Source organism: Streptopelia decaocto (assembly GCF_964273445.1).
Source record: "Streptopelia decaocto genome assembly, chromosome: 11".
In the NCBI taxonomy this organism is placed as follows: domain Eukaryota; kingdom Metazoa; phylum Chordata; class Aves; order Columbiformes; family Columbidae; genus Streptopelia; species Streptopelia decaocto.
In genome coordinates this window covers 20883899-20897938 of record NC_138666.1, presented here as the reverse complement: position 1 = coordinate 20897938, position 14040 = coordinate 20883899, and the positions used below count along the sequence as shown (strand labels likewise).

Here is a 14040-nt window from a genome sequence, read left to right as displayed (position 1 = left end):
CAAACATGACCACAATTTCAAGTTCAATGCTTCCTCGGGCAGCAGCATGAGAAAGGATGTAAAGGATGTAAACAGTTACACCACACTGCCTAAAATTGTTCCCCTACAAGAGAAGTATGTATCATGCATAGTTCTGGCTTACCAGCACATGCAAAAAGGAAAAACCACCCCACAACCCAGCACACACACACTCTCACCAGGTACAAACGCTTACCCGCTTCTGGGAGAAAGGGAAAAATGCGTAAAAGATATTTATCAGAGAATGATGCCTCATGAAAACACATTAAAACAAAGCAGAAGTTACTTTCAAAAGCCAATACACATCGTAAGATTCTCTTTTATTTGTTGTATATAAAGAAGCATACATCATTCAGTTCTTTTAGGTACAACTCAAATGGTACACTAACAAAAAAAAATCAATTCAGACATCCGTGAACATGTCACAACAGGATTCATTACATTTTGCTCTGCTGGTATTGCACTTGGAATGGTTTTGAAGTAAGGCACAGTAAAAACAAAGTCATTTAGTGCTTCTACAGCAGATGTCTTTTTAAAACACATGCTACATGACGTAAAGTACTTCTAGCTTATGTATATACACACGGGAAAAAAAAGCATGCACTAGAGGATTTAGATTTCAATATATCTTGTTGTTTCATAATATACAAATAAAGTAGTTCAAAGATGTAAACAAATTGCATGCACATAAACTAGAGCAAAATCTTTAATACAGTATCTGAAAGCTATTATGCTTAAATAAAAAAATATAACTTATTAGTACTCAGGTTTATGTGCCATTTTTGTCCTGTAGAGATTAAAAGCTTGGGGCTGGGGTCAGGAGGATTTCTCTGGTTTTGCTGTTGTTTCTGGTTTTTTGCTTTACACATTGGCAGCAGTACATTGGAAACAAAAAAGACAAATATGGCTTTTGCAAAACAACGTATAATGAAAACATGAGCAAGCTCAATTGCTTTGGGGGTCCAGCATCCTGCTGTTTTCCAGGCAGGAAAACAAACAAAAATCAATACCATCTATGCTTTGAACAGGGAAAGCTATGCATTCCAAAAGACCTTTCTAAAGACATTTAAACTCTACAAAAAACAGACACTTCATCAAGTGTAAACTCTTACAAACTAAGGACAAAAGAATCTGAATGACTCAAGCTTCGCTTTCCACTTCAAATGCTACTGAACAGGTTTCTCCCCCAGCTGTGATAGCTGAAGTGCTATTAGATTGTCTTCAGAATTAACTCAATGCTAGGAGGGGGGTTGCTTATTTTCTAACTATTAGAAATTATGTAAATTAACTGCATAACTTTTGGGTTCACTTTATCTTCAGCATAGGATACGCCATATTTCAAATTAAATACAGGACCACTCTACATTCCAACATATTATGCCGCAAAGGCACATTTGTTGCTGCCTGGGTGGCAAGGGAAGACTTCTTATTTTGCAAAGGCACGGTGCTCAGTGCGACGTTCTTACCCCGTCCCCCAAAGAGTGTTTAGCTAGACCAGGTACAGTTGTACGCAGCGGCTTCCCAGGAGCTGCCCGTTTTTCTCAGCCACTGCTTTCTTAGCCAGATCCAGGCTTGGAAAAGTCACCAGGGCCTCTCCGCTGGGCTGCCCACTGAAGTTGTAAAGCACGAGGATGGAATCTGCGTGGAGCTGCAATGGTACAGGAAGACAAAAGAAAAACCCATTCAGATCAGAGACCACACCTGGAAATGCAGGTTTTAATGCCGTGCACCTGGTTCACTCCACTCCTGTGTTTGTGGCAAAAAGATTCGGGATGCGAGACCGGGAAGGAGGAGAAGGACCACAGATTGAGAAAAGAATTCAACTTTTAGCTTGGCTTGGTGCAGAAGCTCTTATTCTGCTGGTGTGCTGAACAGAATGATGTAGACATAATTCCATGCAAAGATTTTGCTAAAGAAGTAATTCAGGTTAAAGATTGAAAAGAAAGACTTAGCTGTTAATAAAGGGCAAATGAGGTCCAGGCATTCAGGGAATAAAAATTCTTCTACTATGTGGACTACTGGCCCAGTGACAAAGGCTATAAGCCATAGGAACACTCTCATGTAAGGTTTAAAAAATAAAATAGAGCTGTATGAGACTTGTGTTTTGGGAGGATGAGCTGAACTGCACACAGGTGCACAGCGCAAGAAAGGCTGGTTGGTAGAACAAAGTAAAATTTGGTGCAGTCCAACTGTATTAAAGCAAGCTAAGAAAAAAGCAGGACAGCAAATGAGATTTAGCCATTGGAGTTGATTTACTTTGGAGAGCATTTGCCCTCGTCAGTTCTCAAAAGGCAGTCTAAAAGGCTGTGTTTAAGGCAGCTGTCTCTGCCGTATGCTACCCGGCCATTCTCATAGTGCTGGGAGTCCTAAGCTGCGCTGGAAAGCCCTGTTTATCAGATAGAGATGAATCTCAGTGAAGTTTCAAAACCAAACGTTGAAGGATCAGAAACTCAGCATACAAGACAAGTTTGTGGGAGAAATCAGTGCCAAACAAAACATATGGTCTGTGCTGGAAAACCAGCCAGTTTTATGAGTATTAACCCAATTCAAGTTAAGTTCACGTCACGTATGTCCTCATGAGTTTAGAAAAGGTTAAAATATTTAAGAGTTTCACTTTTTGTAGAGTTTGTGCGTGCCCAGTATTACTGCAAGAAACAGACTTCTCAGTTCCTACCAGTAGAAGTTTCTGATCAGCTTTATATTCAAACATGAAAATAAAACAAGTACAGAGCTTCATTCACCCAAACACTTAGCACGCAGTAAAAGTATTCTTAAGATATAAATGTCAGTACACTTCAGAAAACTAAAAGCATGTATAAGACAGTTAGTACAGACTTCATATCATTTCTTCTCATAGAGCTAAGGTTAGTCAAGAAATAGCATGCAGAAAAAAATCAAAGACAATAAAACATCATGTATGAAGCTCAGTTTATGTTTGGAGATGATCTTGGATTATTACAGAATAACACTGTGCTCACAGAGAACGTTGTACACAGTTTGGGCTGAGCTGCAGATCCAGCCTAAAAGGTGGTCCGCTTTAAACCAGCTCTCCACTGTTAATCTATATGGGATCAAGTCATTCAGCATCAGTCCTGAATGTAAGTTTAATATTGCTGAAAACACACGTAAAGCAGAGTTAGACCCCTGGGCACAGAGGAAAGCTTTAAAAAGTAGTTTAAATTATATAGTAGTATATATAGTATAGTATATATAGTATAGTAGTATAAACTATATACATTTAGAGATAGAAATAGATTTTCTTTATGTGTATATACATATATATATCTATATATATATATATGTTTTAAAATATAGATTCAAATCCATGCAAATCCTGTTTTCTGGATGCTTTGTTCTAAAAAGAGTGGTGTCTCTATGATACTGCTTGGGACTGCTTAGAATTCCGGATGAGCTGCTCCATTAACTATTTCCTACTCAAAGACCGCTCCCATCTCATCCGCAGTGGAACGCTGTTGCTGATCTGGATTTCCAGTTCATGTCAGTAAAACAAGGCAGCGTAAATCCGAGTGCTGGCAGCAGCGGTGGGCGCCGGGCGCGGCAGCGGTGGGCGCTGGGCGCAGCAGCGGCGGGCGCCGGGCGCGGCAGCGGTGGGTGCTGTGCGCGGCAGCCGACCGGCAGCTCTGAGCTGTCTTCTCCCCAGCACTCCCAGCGGTGTCCTGAGGAACCGGCGGGTTTGACAACAACAGAGTTGATGGTGAGTATGCAAAGCAGCTTTATCTATGAAGGTACTTGTATGAAAGCACAGGACTGGATTGCCATTTTTTGTACTGAAAGTTTGGTGGTGTTTTTTTGTTTGGTTGGTTTGGGTGGGTTTTTTTTGTTTTTTGTTTTAGAAAAACCATAGTAACTAATCAGTAGTGTTTTGAATGGAACACAGTATCACTGGGAAGTCACGAACCCCACGGAGGTCACAACAAAATTTCTTTAAGAATTATACATTAGGGCCAAAAATGCAGGAAGTTTACCATTAGCAAATGTAGTTAGTTGCATTCGAAAGCCACTATACCAAAGAAACCTCTCCTAAAAAAATAAATGTAATCGTTCATATTGCATTAGGGAGTTGAAGAAACAGACAAATTAGTCTCTAGACAGCTATATGATACAGGAGAGAGAAAGCCAGAGGTTTGGGAGCTTTGCACACGCATTATGTGCTTTGGAGCCATAAAAATAAAAGAAAAAAAAAATCATCATTTGCTATGCTAAAAATAAAAAAATGGGACTGGAAGCTTCAGATGAGAAACAAACACCAATAAACCCTTCCAGGAGTTTACCGCAGCACCTGAGCAGAACCAGGCGGTCACACTGCCCCCACCACTGCGATCCCATCACCTACACATCACCAGCCTGCTTCCTTAGGTTAGTTCATTTCTTAATAGGAAAAAAGCAGAAAGATTAAAGCAAGGATCCCAACACAAGCTAAGAAGGGGAGAAAGCCATAAGCAAGAAATTCTGTATCAACAAGCCCTTCTTGCCCTTCCCATTCACCACTGCAGACCCACTTTCTGCTGGTTGCATCTTACCTTCTTCAGAAGTTACAAAGAGTTACAAACAGACCCATTCTTTCGGTGCTTGTAACACACTCCTTGCTTGATCGCTCAGCTGAATAAGGCCATTGTAGTCATCAGGTGCATACTACAGTACAAGTGTGATACATGATAATCAGCATGAGAGGGAACAGTTCTGGTACAGCAAGCCACACAGACCATCATTTGCAACCACAGTTAAGAGCATCAGCTATCGTAACTGGCAGGAGACAGTGAACTTGACAGATACTATTCTTTATGCAAGATAAAAATATACATGAACTGAATTACTGGCTGTAGAAATAGATTTAAAGTACACGCATATGGGGAATATTCTAAACTGTGTATCTGAGCTGCTCCTTCTCATGGAAGGGAAGTAGTTCAGCCCATGAAGCGCTCCTTTTTCCTTCTGCTCATGAGACGGCAGCATCAGGTAACAACACACTCAGGTTCCTGTAATCACGCTGCCAGCAATGGCTGAGCGGGGCAGACAAGCGCCTTCCTGCATGCATGCTGAATGGGGGATTAAAAGAACTGTACGGGTCTCATTCAGATCTTTTATGCAGTCATGGAAATAAACCGCAGCTTCACTAGGGTACTGATAAATACTTTAGCTGCATATAATAGTTGCATTGTATAGAATACACCAGTGTACTTAAAGAGAATCAATGTCCCAGTATGAATGCACTTGAAAGATATAACAGCATTTATACTACCATAGTATATTTCCATATAGGAAAAGGAAAAACTGTACTGTGTAACTGCATCATGATAGATTTGCACTAGAAGAATATTAAAATAAAAATAGTGACTGTACAATACAGTCACACCAATAAATTAAAACAAAAACCCCCACATGTGGATCAGATCTAAAAAAATATTGGAGATCCTGACTCTGAACAGTCATCATGCACATTACTGGAGGGCCTGGTACAAACAGGAAAGATTTGTGAGAAAACAGGTCTTGGGCAATATGAACATCGATTTGTATCTATCTCATAATCTTTCCAAATTATGTATCCTGGGAAGGGACTGAGCAATCTTGTAGGTGCTACAGAAACCACTGCAGTGGCTCCTGTACTCTAGAAGACAAAATGTTCAGCGTAACCCAAGTTACAGAACATCTTCTAGTGGCAAGAAGAGTTCCCCACCTCCCCCGGAGGGCTGGTTTGCACTAACATTTTGGAGAATTGCCCAATGCACACAAGGTAGACATACTACCCTGACTTCCTTTGATATTTCTATAATATGAAAAGTCTCCTGCCAGCTTAGGGAGAACAAAGTATGGTATTTGGGCATACGGGACATATTGTGTCCATCCAAGGTGAAGCTGAAAAGGAAAAAAATCCATCACAGTATAGACCTTCACAGAGACAACAACCAAGAGCCCAGAGAATGTAAAAGAAAAGAACCCCCCAGAATTTTCACTACTGAATTCTAGCCACCTTCACATCTAGACCCATGCCATTAAGAAAAAGACAAATATAAGGAGTATTTTCTAGATAGTTTCTGCCAGGGCAACCAGACCGTGCAAATATTAGATTTATCGTTTCCCAGACCTGCCCTTGAAACAAATCTACAAAATGTAAGTTTACTCTTTGGAAGGAATGTCTCAAGATAGTACATACTTTAAATTATTAGTAGATGTACGGTAGGCAAAGATCCATATTCTCTTGTGAGGGACAGTGTTTAAAAGGTTACACTTGAAATGCATAAAACAACGTGGAAAACATAAAAGTGTGAAAACTACCCTGCACAGAAATGTCCAAGTTGCCAGAGCTTAGGCCTAGGCCTAAGGAAAGGAGCAAACAGCAAATCAAAGTACCTAGCAATAGAAGCAACTTCTAATCACAAGGCAGGTAGGTAAGAGACTGCAGTTAATTAAAACAGAAGTTGTGGAACAGTCAATTCTCCAAACCTGGAGATTTCAAAAAGTAGTACTGAAAATCAAGCTAGGAAACTAAGTGGGGGAAATCTTATTCCCTGTGAACGAAACAGAAACTACCTTAACTTGGCGGAGGAAGTACATGATCGTGAATACTTCCAATTCTGCCTGCATTTCAGAACCCGTAAGAACAAACACATCCAGCCCTGCAGGACGAACAGCGTAAAGCCAAGGGTCAATCTATAAACTCATTGCTGAGCACGGAAACACTGTTTTGCTGGCTTCACCAACAATGCAGTAGGCCAAATTCTACTTCCATTTAGATTTGGAAAATACCACCTAGCGATTTAGCCCCATGCTCACAGACAACGAACAGGGGAGACCTATTTCCTAGAATGACTGAACAAGAATGCAGAAATAAATTCAGACGATAAGGTGATTTATCTTTTCCCCTCGAAGCAGCCATCAAGAAGTCCGGCTTTGTCTAATGAGGAAGATCACACAGAATACCACTGTTAAAGGAAGAGCTTCACTAGCAGTGTCAGTCTCAGATGTTAAGGACATGAAGATATGGTTCTCAACACGTGCTCTGCTGCTACACTGACTTCTGCAGTGAGCCGAGTGGGAGCTGGCGTCAAGAAAAATGGAAACCAAATATGGAAACTAGGTATAGCATAAGGTGTGCCATTATAACCTAACCTAGGAGAAGGCAGGAAAGCAGAACCTTTGCAAGTGGTTAACAAGTAGGATTCTGGGGTCAACGATTAGTTCTACGGCAGGCTGCAGGATGGCAGGAAGACTATGTGCATATACTGTGAAAAAACCACAGATGATTAGAACAGAGTTTATATTGAATAGTGAAGAACAGTGTTTCCTGTCCCCTACATTCTTCTTGTTATATCTCCTGTGACAGCAGGGGCTTTCATAGCTTGAGACATGTCTGTTAATAATGGCAAAATGATGTTTCCTGAAGGACACGTTTCCCCACAGAATCAGCAGTTTACCTTACAAGCTTAAAGTAAATACCTTTCTAGGTATTAACATTTGAAGTGGCAGAGATATTTCAGCTCATGTATATTAAATAACACTGTATTATCGTATTAAATAAGATATTACAATAGACTATAAAATACTAATAAATCATAGATGTATGTAAAAGAACACCGACTGCTCTCTCCTAAAGGAGATGACCTTTTCTGGCCAACAATTACTCCCAGTGTGGCAGCGTATCCCAATCTGCTGTGCTTAGTGCAGTGCAAGGCTTTCGAAGACCAGAGGAACCAGGCAGACTTGCTGTAACAATAGAGGTAGGATACTACACTCCTTGTACGTGGGGGCTTTTTTTCCTCCCAAGCTATTTTATATCTTTTGGAAATACCTGCTAGGTTGAGGGGAATATGGGACTGTTTCTGTCCCCTCACAGACTGCACAGATCTAACCAGGTCACTAACCAGCGAGACACTGATTTCCATTTCATTTTTGCAGTTCCTGCAGCGGACATTCAAAGGTCAGTCTGAAACAGCATACGCAAAGCAATCCAAGGAAAAAAAATCCATTGCTAAAACAAAATTCAAATTGAAAGAATATTTAGACATGCCCCAACTGGGAAAAAACAAGGGGAAATGAAAGAAAGGGAAACATCATGGGACAGCTCGAAGATGGCGCCACTTCAGTCTGTTGCTCCAAGCATGGCAGGCAGCACACAAACAGGAACCTCTGAGCTACTAGTCCCCGTCTCACAGCTGCTTTCTCCACACAGCCAGCACTTCCAGGTGGAAGATAAATTTAGGAATAAAGCAAAACAAACAGCATATGCTATTCTGAGTGCATGGGCGTGAGCCTATAACAGCCCATGCCATATGACTTCAAATATCAGTAAGTAGTAAATTCTTCCTCTTCCACATCCTCTTTCCCTTCCCTGGTCAGAAAGTAGGCCCACAGACACAGGGTATCCCTCTCAGGCTACAAAGCATCAGATTTCAAAAGGAACCCGTAGGAAACAGAGAATACTTCTTTGTGTAAGCATGCATTTCAGAGAAAAAAACCTAATCCCTAAGAAGTCAGTAACAATGAAGCCTGCTGTCCTGATACGAGATAGAAATGTCGTTAATGCCCTTGGAATTCAGCCATCCATCCACTTCCCTTCACTTCCTTATTACTGCTTTAACACAAGCCACCCCCTGCCCCCACCACTGAGCCCCGAATTCCCGGTCTCCGAAGACTTGGAGGATTAATATACTGCAAAAGCTCCTTTTAGCTGCAAATAAAAGGCACCTAAGCCCAGCACAGGTTTAAAGAATGGTATTTAACTTAAGCTTCTCTTACAGAAAGACGTGTACCTAAATAGCCAGTTTGCTTTCCAAGGACTAATCCACACAGTCTTTTTCAGGCAGACATGAGTTCACTTTACATTCATGCCAAGCTCCAAGAATGTGGGCAACTACTACTAAATGCATGCTGAGTGCTAGCTGAGGTGAGAGCTGTGAACTGGCTTTTGGTCCGCTAAGAACACAAGGTGCAGGTAAATCAGAACAGCCGTTCTGTCAGTGTTAGCAACAATGCTGCATTCTCGTACGGAGAAAAAAAAAGTCATTATTTGGAGACTAGAAATATTTCTCATTGATTCATTTAGCGGATAAAGAGTAAAATCCATAGACCATTTGGCCAGCAAACAAAGAAAAATACTTTTTGGTGAAAAGTTTTTGTTGCAATACACAAACAATTTCACATCAATCCATCACTCAACTGTCACGCCTGTCCCCTCGTCGGCTACCTGGCTGCTCTCACTGCTGCTGCCACTGCGGTGCCGCAGCCTAAAGTGACGCTGAGGAGTCTGTTGCATGTAATTACTACTTTTGCACCACTTCCTCCTCAAACTCTTCAGCACAGGATCTGAAATAGGAATTATTTTTCTTAATTCTACAGGATCTCTTCACAATCACATATTTTTCAAATGATAAGGGGAGTTTCCTGTAAATATCCATAGATCCCTTAGTTCAACATAATATCCAAAGACCAGCATCTGCCGAGCAGCTGGTGTTTTAGCGCTTGTCAGAGCAGCTACTGACACGCCACTGTACTGTCTGAATTGTGTGGTGGGGTTTTTCGTTATTGCCGTTTGGTTGGGTTTTTAATATGAACTACTTACTGAATCAGAAAGTACTAACATTAGCTCTTTTGAAGATTACAGTACACTAAGTACAATATTCTACAGAAAGGTGATGGGGAAAACGACCATCTCTAAGATTTACTATTAAAATTCTTGGCAGGTTTTTCAAGATTGTTCAATGCAAGATATATTAAACACTTGCAAGCTGGAAAGAGCTTTCAACAATAAAAATGAGAAAGCAGAACTACAAGAAGAAATCAAGCTGCTGAACCACCACACGAGAGGCTAATATTGATAAAATTAAATGAAAACTAAAATGCTGATCCGCAGATATTTACATTTTTTGTTATTAGAAGCATGTACTGATGTTGAGACCAGCTTGTTGAAACCCATGATAAGCCAAGTCTATCTCCTAAGAGGCAGGTCTGGAATGAAAGGTGCGTTCACTTAAGTAGCACCATGTGCATACATGCAACGTACAGAGCCCAGGAAGACGGGAGGAAGAAAACAGAAGAGAATAAAGCAAGAACTAAACCTTAAAACCTGTTCCTTTCAGATAAGGACATACAAAGATAAAAATCACCCTTCAATCTCACCATCTGTGATCTGGTTCCCAGAATACCAACATCATTTAGTTATACAGAGATTAAAACCATGCCCAAACCACTAACCATTATTAGGGGCTCGCTTTATAAATGAGCAAAAGCATCGTGCAACAAATCCTTGGGCAGCCCCAGCAAGTGAAAAAGTAATGTGAGAGGGGAAAGGGGAGGAAAAAGAAAAGATAGTTATTCCTCCAGAGACTTAACATTGTCCCAGCACAGAAAGGCATCACCTCCTCTTCACCCCTAAAGGAATGAGCGAGTATAAAACCAGCATTACCACATGTGGAATTCCAAGAACAATTCAAACTAATTCCTTGGCTCCTTTATAAGATATTGAACCCGATCTCATTTGGACAACATCTTCTAAAGAAATCAAAGAGGTGACCAATTTAATAACAGTAACTGATGATGACAGGAGGTTGCAGCACAAGAATATAAATAGTTTTCACCTTGTGCCAAAATTTCTATTCATTTGAAACATTTAGTTGCACAATATAAACACTATGAACGACTCTCCAAATGCAGAAACAAGGAAAAGGACAAATTCAGCATCAGACCCAAAGTCCAGATTCACTAAACTGAAGATTTAGTGGAACTCAGAGCTACTAAACATTGTCACTGACCTGTTCCATCACAGATAGGCTCAGGTCACATTTTCCAATAATGCACTTACAGTTCTAGCTGAATTTCAAATTAGAAAATAGGTTTCCCCACTTAAAGCTTTAATACACCCACCATTAATCCACCAAAAACTCCAGTCGGTTGACAAACAAAAGGCTGAGCAATGGATGAATGGCTATTACTGTTCATCTGGAAATCACGAAAGCAACAAGTAGTTGAACTTGGTTTAATCTCTGGAAATATCTGTCCTAAAATACAATGGCATTTAGTTTGTTTTTAATGTTTGTCAAGATTTATGACACTTTTTATAAGTTGACCTTCAATTTTTTCCATTGAAAAAACAAACATGTGAAACTACTTTCAAAACAGAAATGTAACATTTGAAAAGAAGCCACAATAGGCAGAGCACTGCATCCTTCAAATACTCGGAAAGTATATATATTAGGCATCTCTTCTCAGCCTATGTTCATTTACATAGCAGACTTCTGGTTCTACAAATTAAAGCCCATTGTCCTTTAAGAACATTAAAGGAACAACAAAAAAAAAGAAAATACGAACCGTTCAGGCATGGCACGTTAACTGCTGCTGTGCAGTGAAGAGAGCCCATCTGCATCTTACCCTTTGGCAGCACCACTGATACCCGACTTACAGAATTCTGCAGTATAGACATGCAAAAATTGGCTTTTCATACACATTACTCAAGCAGTGTTTTAAATCAGGTGTATGTCAGGGCTGCTGAGTAGTACCATAAGGACAGAATTGGTATTTGTGTAAGTGATGTTATCCACGCAAGTTAAATACTCCCCAGAATATACCATATTCAATTATCTTTCCTTTTAGCAAATACATGATGACAAAAAATTGGATATAGATACAACATCCTCTGAGATGAAAGGCAGGAGACATGAAAAGATCCATTCCATGAATTCAAATAAGTGCTGCTGGAAAAACACACTTGTACATGGTGCTTTTTTTTTTCCAAATGTTCCTCAAGAAGATAAGTTTATATGTGTTAGCTCACTGATAGAGCATTGAATCAGTACCTACTATAGCACGCAGAATACTTGAATACTTGCTATCAGTACAAAGTGGTTTGGAGAGTACAGATTTCCCTTAGGTTGCAATGTAATGCAGTTTTAATGTTCCTGCGTGTAACCAAAATAATCAGTCCTTGAGAGACTGTCTGACAGAGGTATCTGCCTCTCCTCCTGTAAGCAAGTCACTGCATCTAGGCACAGCCTTTCGTACTTGAAATCTGCTGTCTGATTCTGCCATTAAAGCCTTGAAGGTCACACGCTGACCCTACCTGGGCTCTCACCAAAACGTGCGCAGGACTGAAAGCTTCTGGCAGCCTTCACCTGCCTTTGACAGCCCCGCTTACACTGCGGCTCTCTGCTGGCCAAATCAAACCCTAACCCTAGACAACACATCACCGCTTTCAAGTTAGGATATGTTTGCTATATAAGAAATAAGGCAAATTGCACGTTAAACTTTGGTCTGCCAGTGAAATATAGAACATTTAGCTTGCATACTCATTCAGCCGTTGCCTAAAGCACCGACTTGCTCAGTTTGATCCATACTGGTCATTATTCGGAGGTCCAAATACAGTATTCAAGGAGGGGGACTGCATACTAACCTGGTATCCCTGGAAGAAACTGAGTATCTCCTTCATTCCTGTGTTATATGGCAAGCCCTGCATACGGACTAACGCTCCGGGCTGGGGCAGAAGGGGACTGTGGGCGGCAGTGGCAGCAGCGGCTACAGCTCCCGGAGGAGCTGCAATATAGCCCACCGTGGTAGGGGATACTGGAGGGCTGAAAGAGAGAGGGGCAAAGTTGTTATCAAAGTCAATAACTGGTTTTAGTACTTCCAACAGGCAAGGACGGAACTGAGAATTTAAATTTGAGAATAATCCCAAAAATTACAGAAAAAGAAGCAGGTCTGATGTGGCCTGTTTTGGGGGCTTTCGTCATTTCTCTTCAGCATCTGATAATTTATTTTTGAAGAAAGAAGGGAAAGGAAAATAGCTAACATTTGTAGTTGAAAATAGAGAGTGGTACTTGTTATTTCACAGGGGAAGAGAAAAATAGTAGCTACAAATGACATGTTTGAAGATTGTTAAGAAAACCATAATGAAAAATGCATGGGGGGAATCATAGTATGAAAAGCAGACAAGGGGCCCAATCTGGCACCTCAAAGTCACGAAACAGTGAGTAAAGTATCATCTCCGGTCAGGGCCTGTCCAGCAATTTACCAGATACTCAGACTAGTAAGTGTCAGAAGCGCAGGAACTATCAGTGAACACAGACTGAGGTGCCAGACTTCAGTGAGCCATGTTGATACCACTTGTGTGAAGAGAAAAGGTGGAGACCTTCTGCTTTGCTTACCCACATAAAGTGTTCTTTGGTCTCACTGATAGAAGAAATCAAACCTAGTACACACCTATGATGAATCTTTCAGTACAGAAACAGTATCATAAGTCCAAGAACAAACTAAGTGTTGAGGGTAGAGGCATATATTGACACAGCTTCTCGTTTGGCCACAAAATAGAACCGCCTGGATGACATTGCCTCAGTGCCAAAACCACTGTTAAATATTAGACCAACATTATCACGAGATTCAAACAGAACCTACAAAAAAGCCAAACTTCATTACAAGGCCACAGAGAATCAGTTGAAATGGCTGCTGCCTCTGCTGCTGAACACCAGGTTCCCAGGATTATCTGCACCAGGAGTACAAACTTAAGAGCTGTTCACAGGTGACCACACAGTTGCCTGCTCCACTGACACTAAACATCAAGAGGATCACCTAAGCCTAGAAGTTACCTGGGGTAGTAAGCTGTGTAGTTCATGTAAAGCTGAGCAGTCTGAGCAGGGTAGTAGGTGACAGCTGGAGGAGCAGCCGCAGAGGCCTGGGGAGACCTGGTGGCTGGCAACAGGGCTTGTGGCTGGTAAAGCGCTGCTGCTTCTGCTGGGATCACAGCTGCTGTTTGGAAAGCGGCATAAGTTGGTGGAGAAAGACCTAAGAACAAACCAGGACACAGCAACAAAAAACAATCAGAATTGAGATCTCTGCTATGGGAAAGGAATTATTCAGCCCAATGTGATTAATGGCCATCTGGGCATGATTAACGAAGGCTTGTGCAAAGACTGCTCTCTGGGCTCTCCCCAGCGGCCCCTGCTGCATCACCATGAGTGACAACCGCGGCACTCAAAAGGAGCAACTGCTAAGAGTTCACAAGTTCTAAAGCTGAGCAGC

At 41.2% G+C, this 14040-nt stretch overlaps 1 protein-coding gene across 11 annotated transcripts in view; it reads right to left on the bottom strand.

Moving 5' to 3' along the window:
• Positions 1-319: 319 nt before the first annotated feature.
• The window catches only part of ESRP2 (epithelial splicing regulatory protein 2), a 143975-nt gene continuing 130254 nt past the window's right edge, over positions 320-14040 (bottom strand). For all 11 annotated transcript variants that reach the window (XM_082063075.1, XM_082063077.1, XM_082063078.1 and 8 more), the window contains 3 exons: positions 13608-13803; positions 12419-12596; positions 320-1666 (listed from right to left, as the gene is read on the bottom strand). In XM_082063075.1, coding sequence (XP_081919201.1) covers positions 1508-1666; positions 12419-12596; positions 13608-13803 — 533 coding nt within the window. In that variant the 3' untranslated portion in view covers positions 320-1507. The remainder of the gene's footprint in view (positions 1667-12418; positions 12597-13607; positions 13804-14040) is intronic.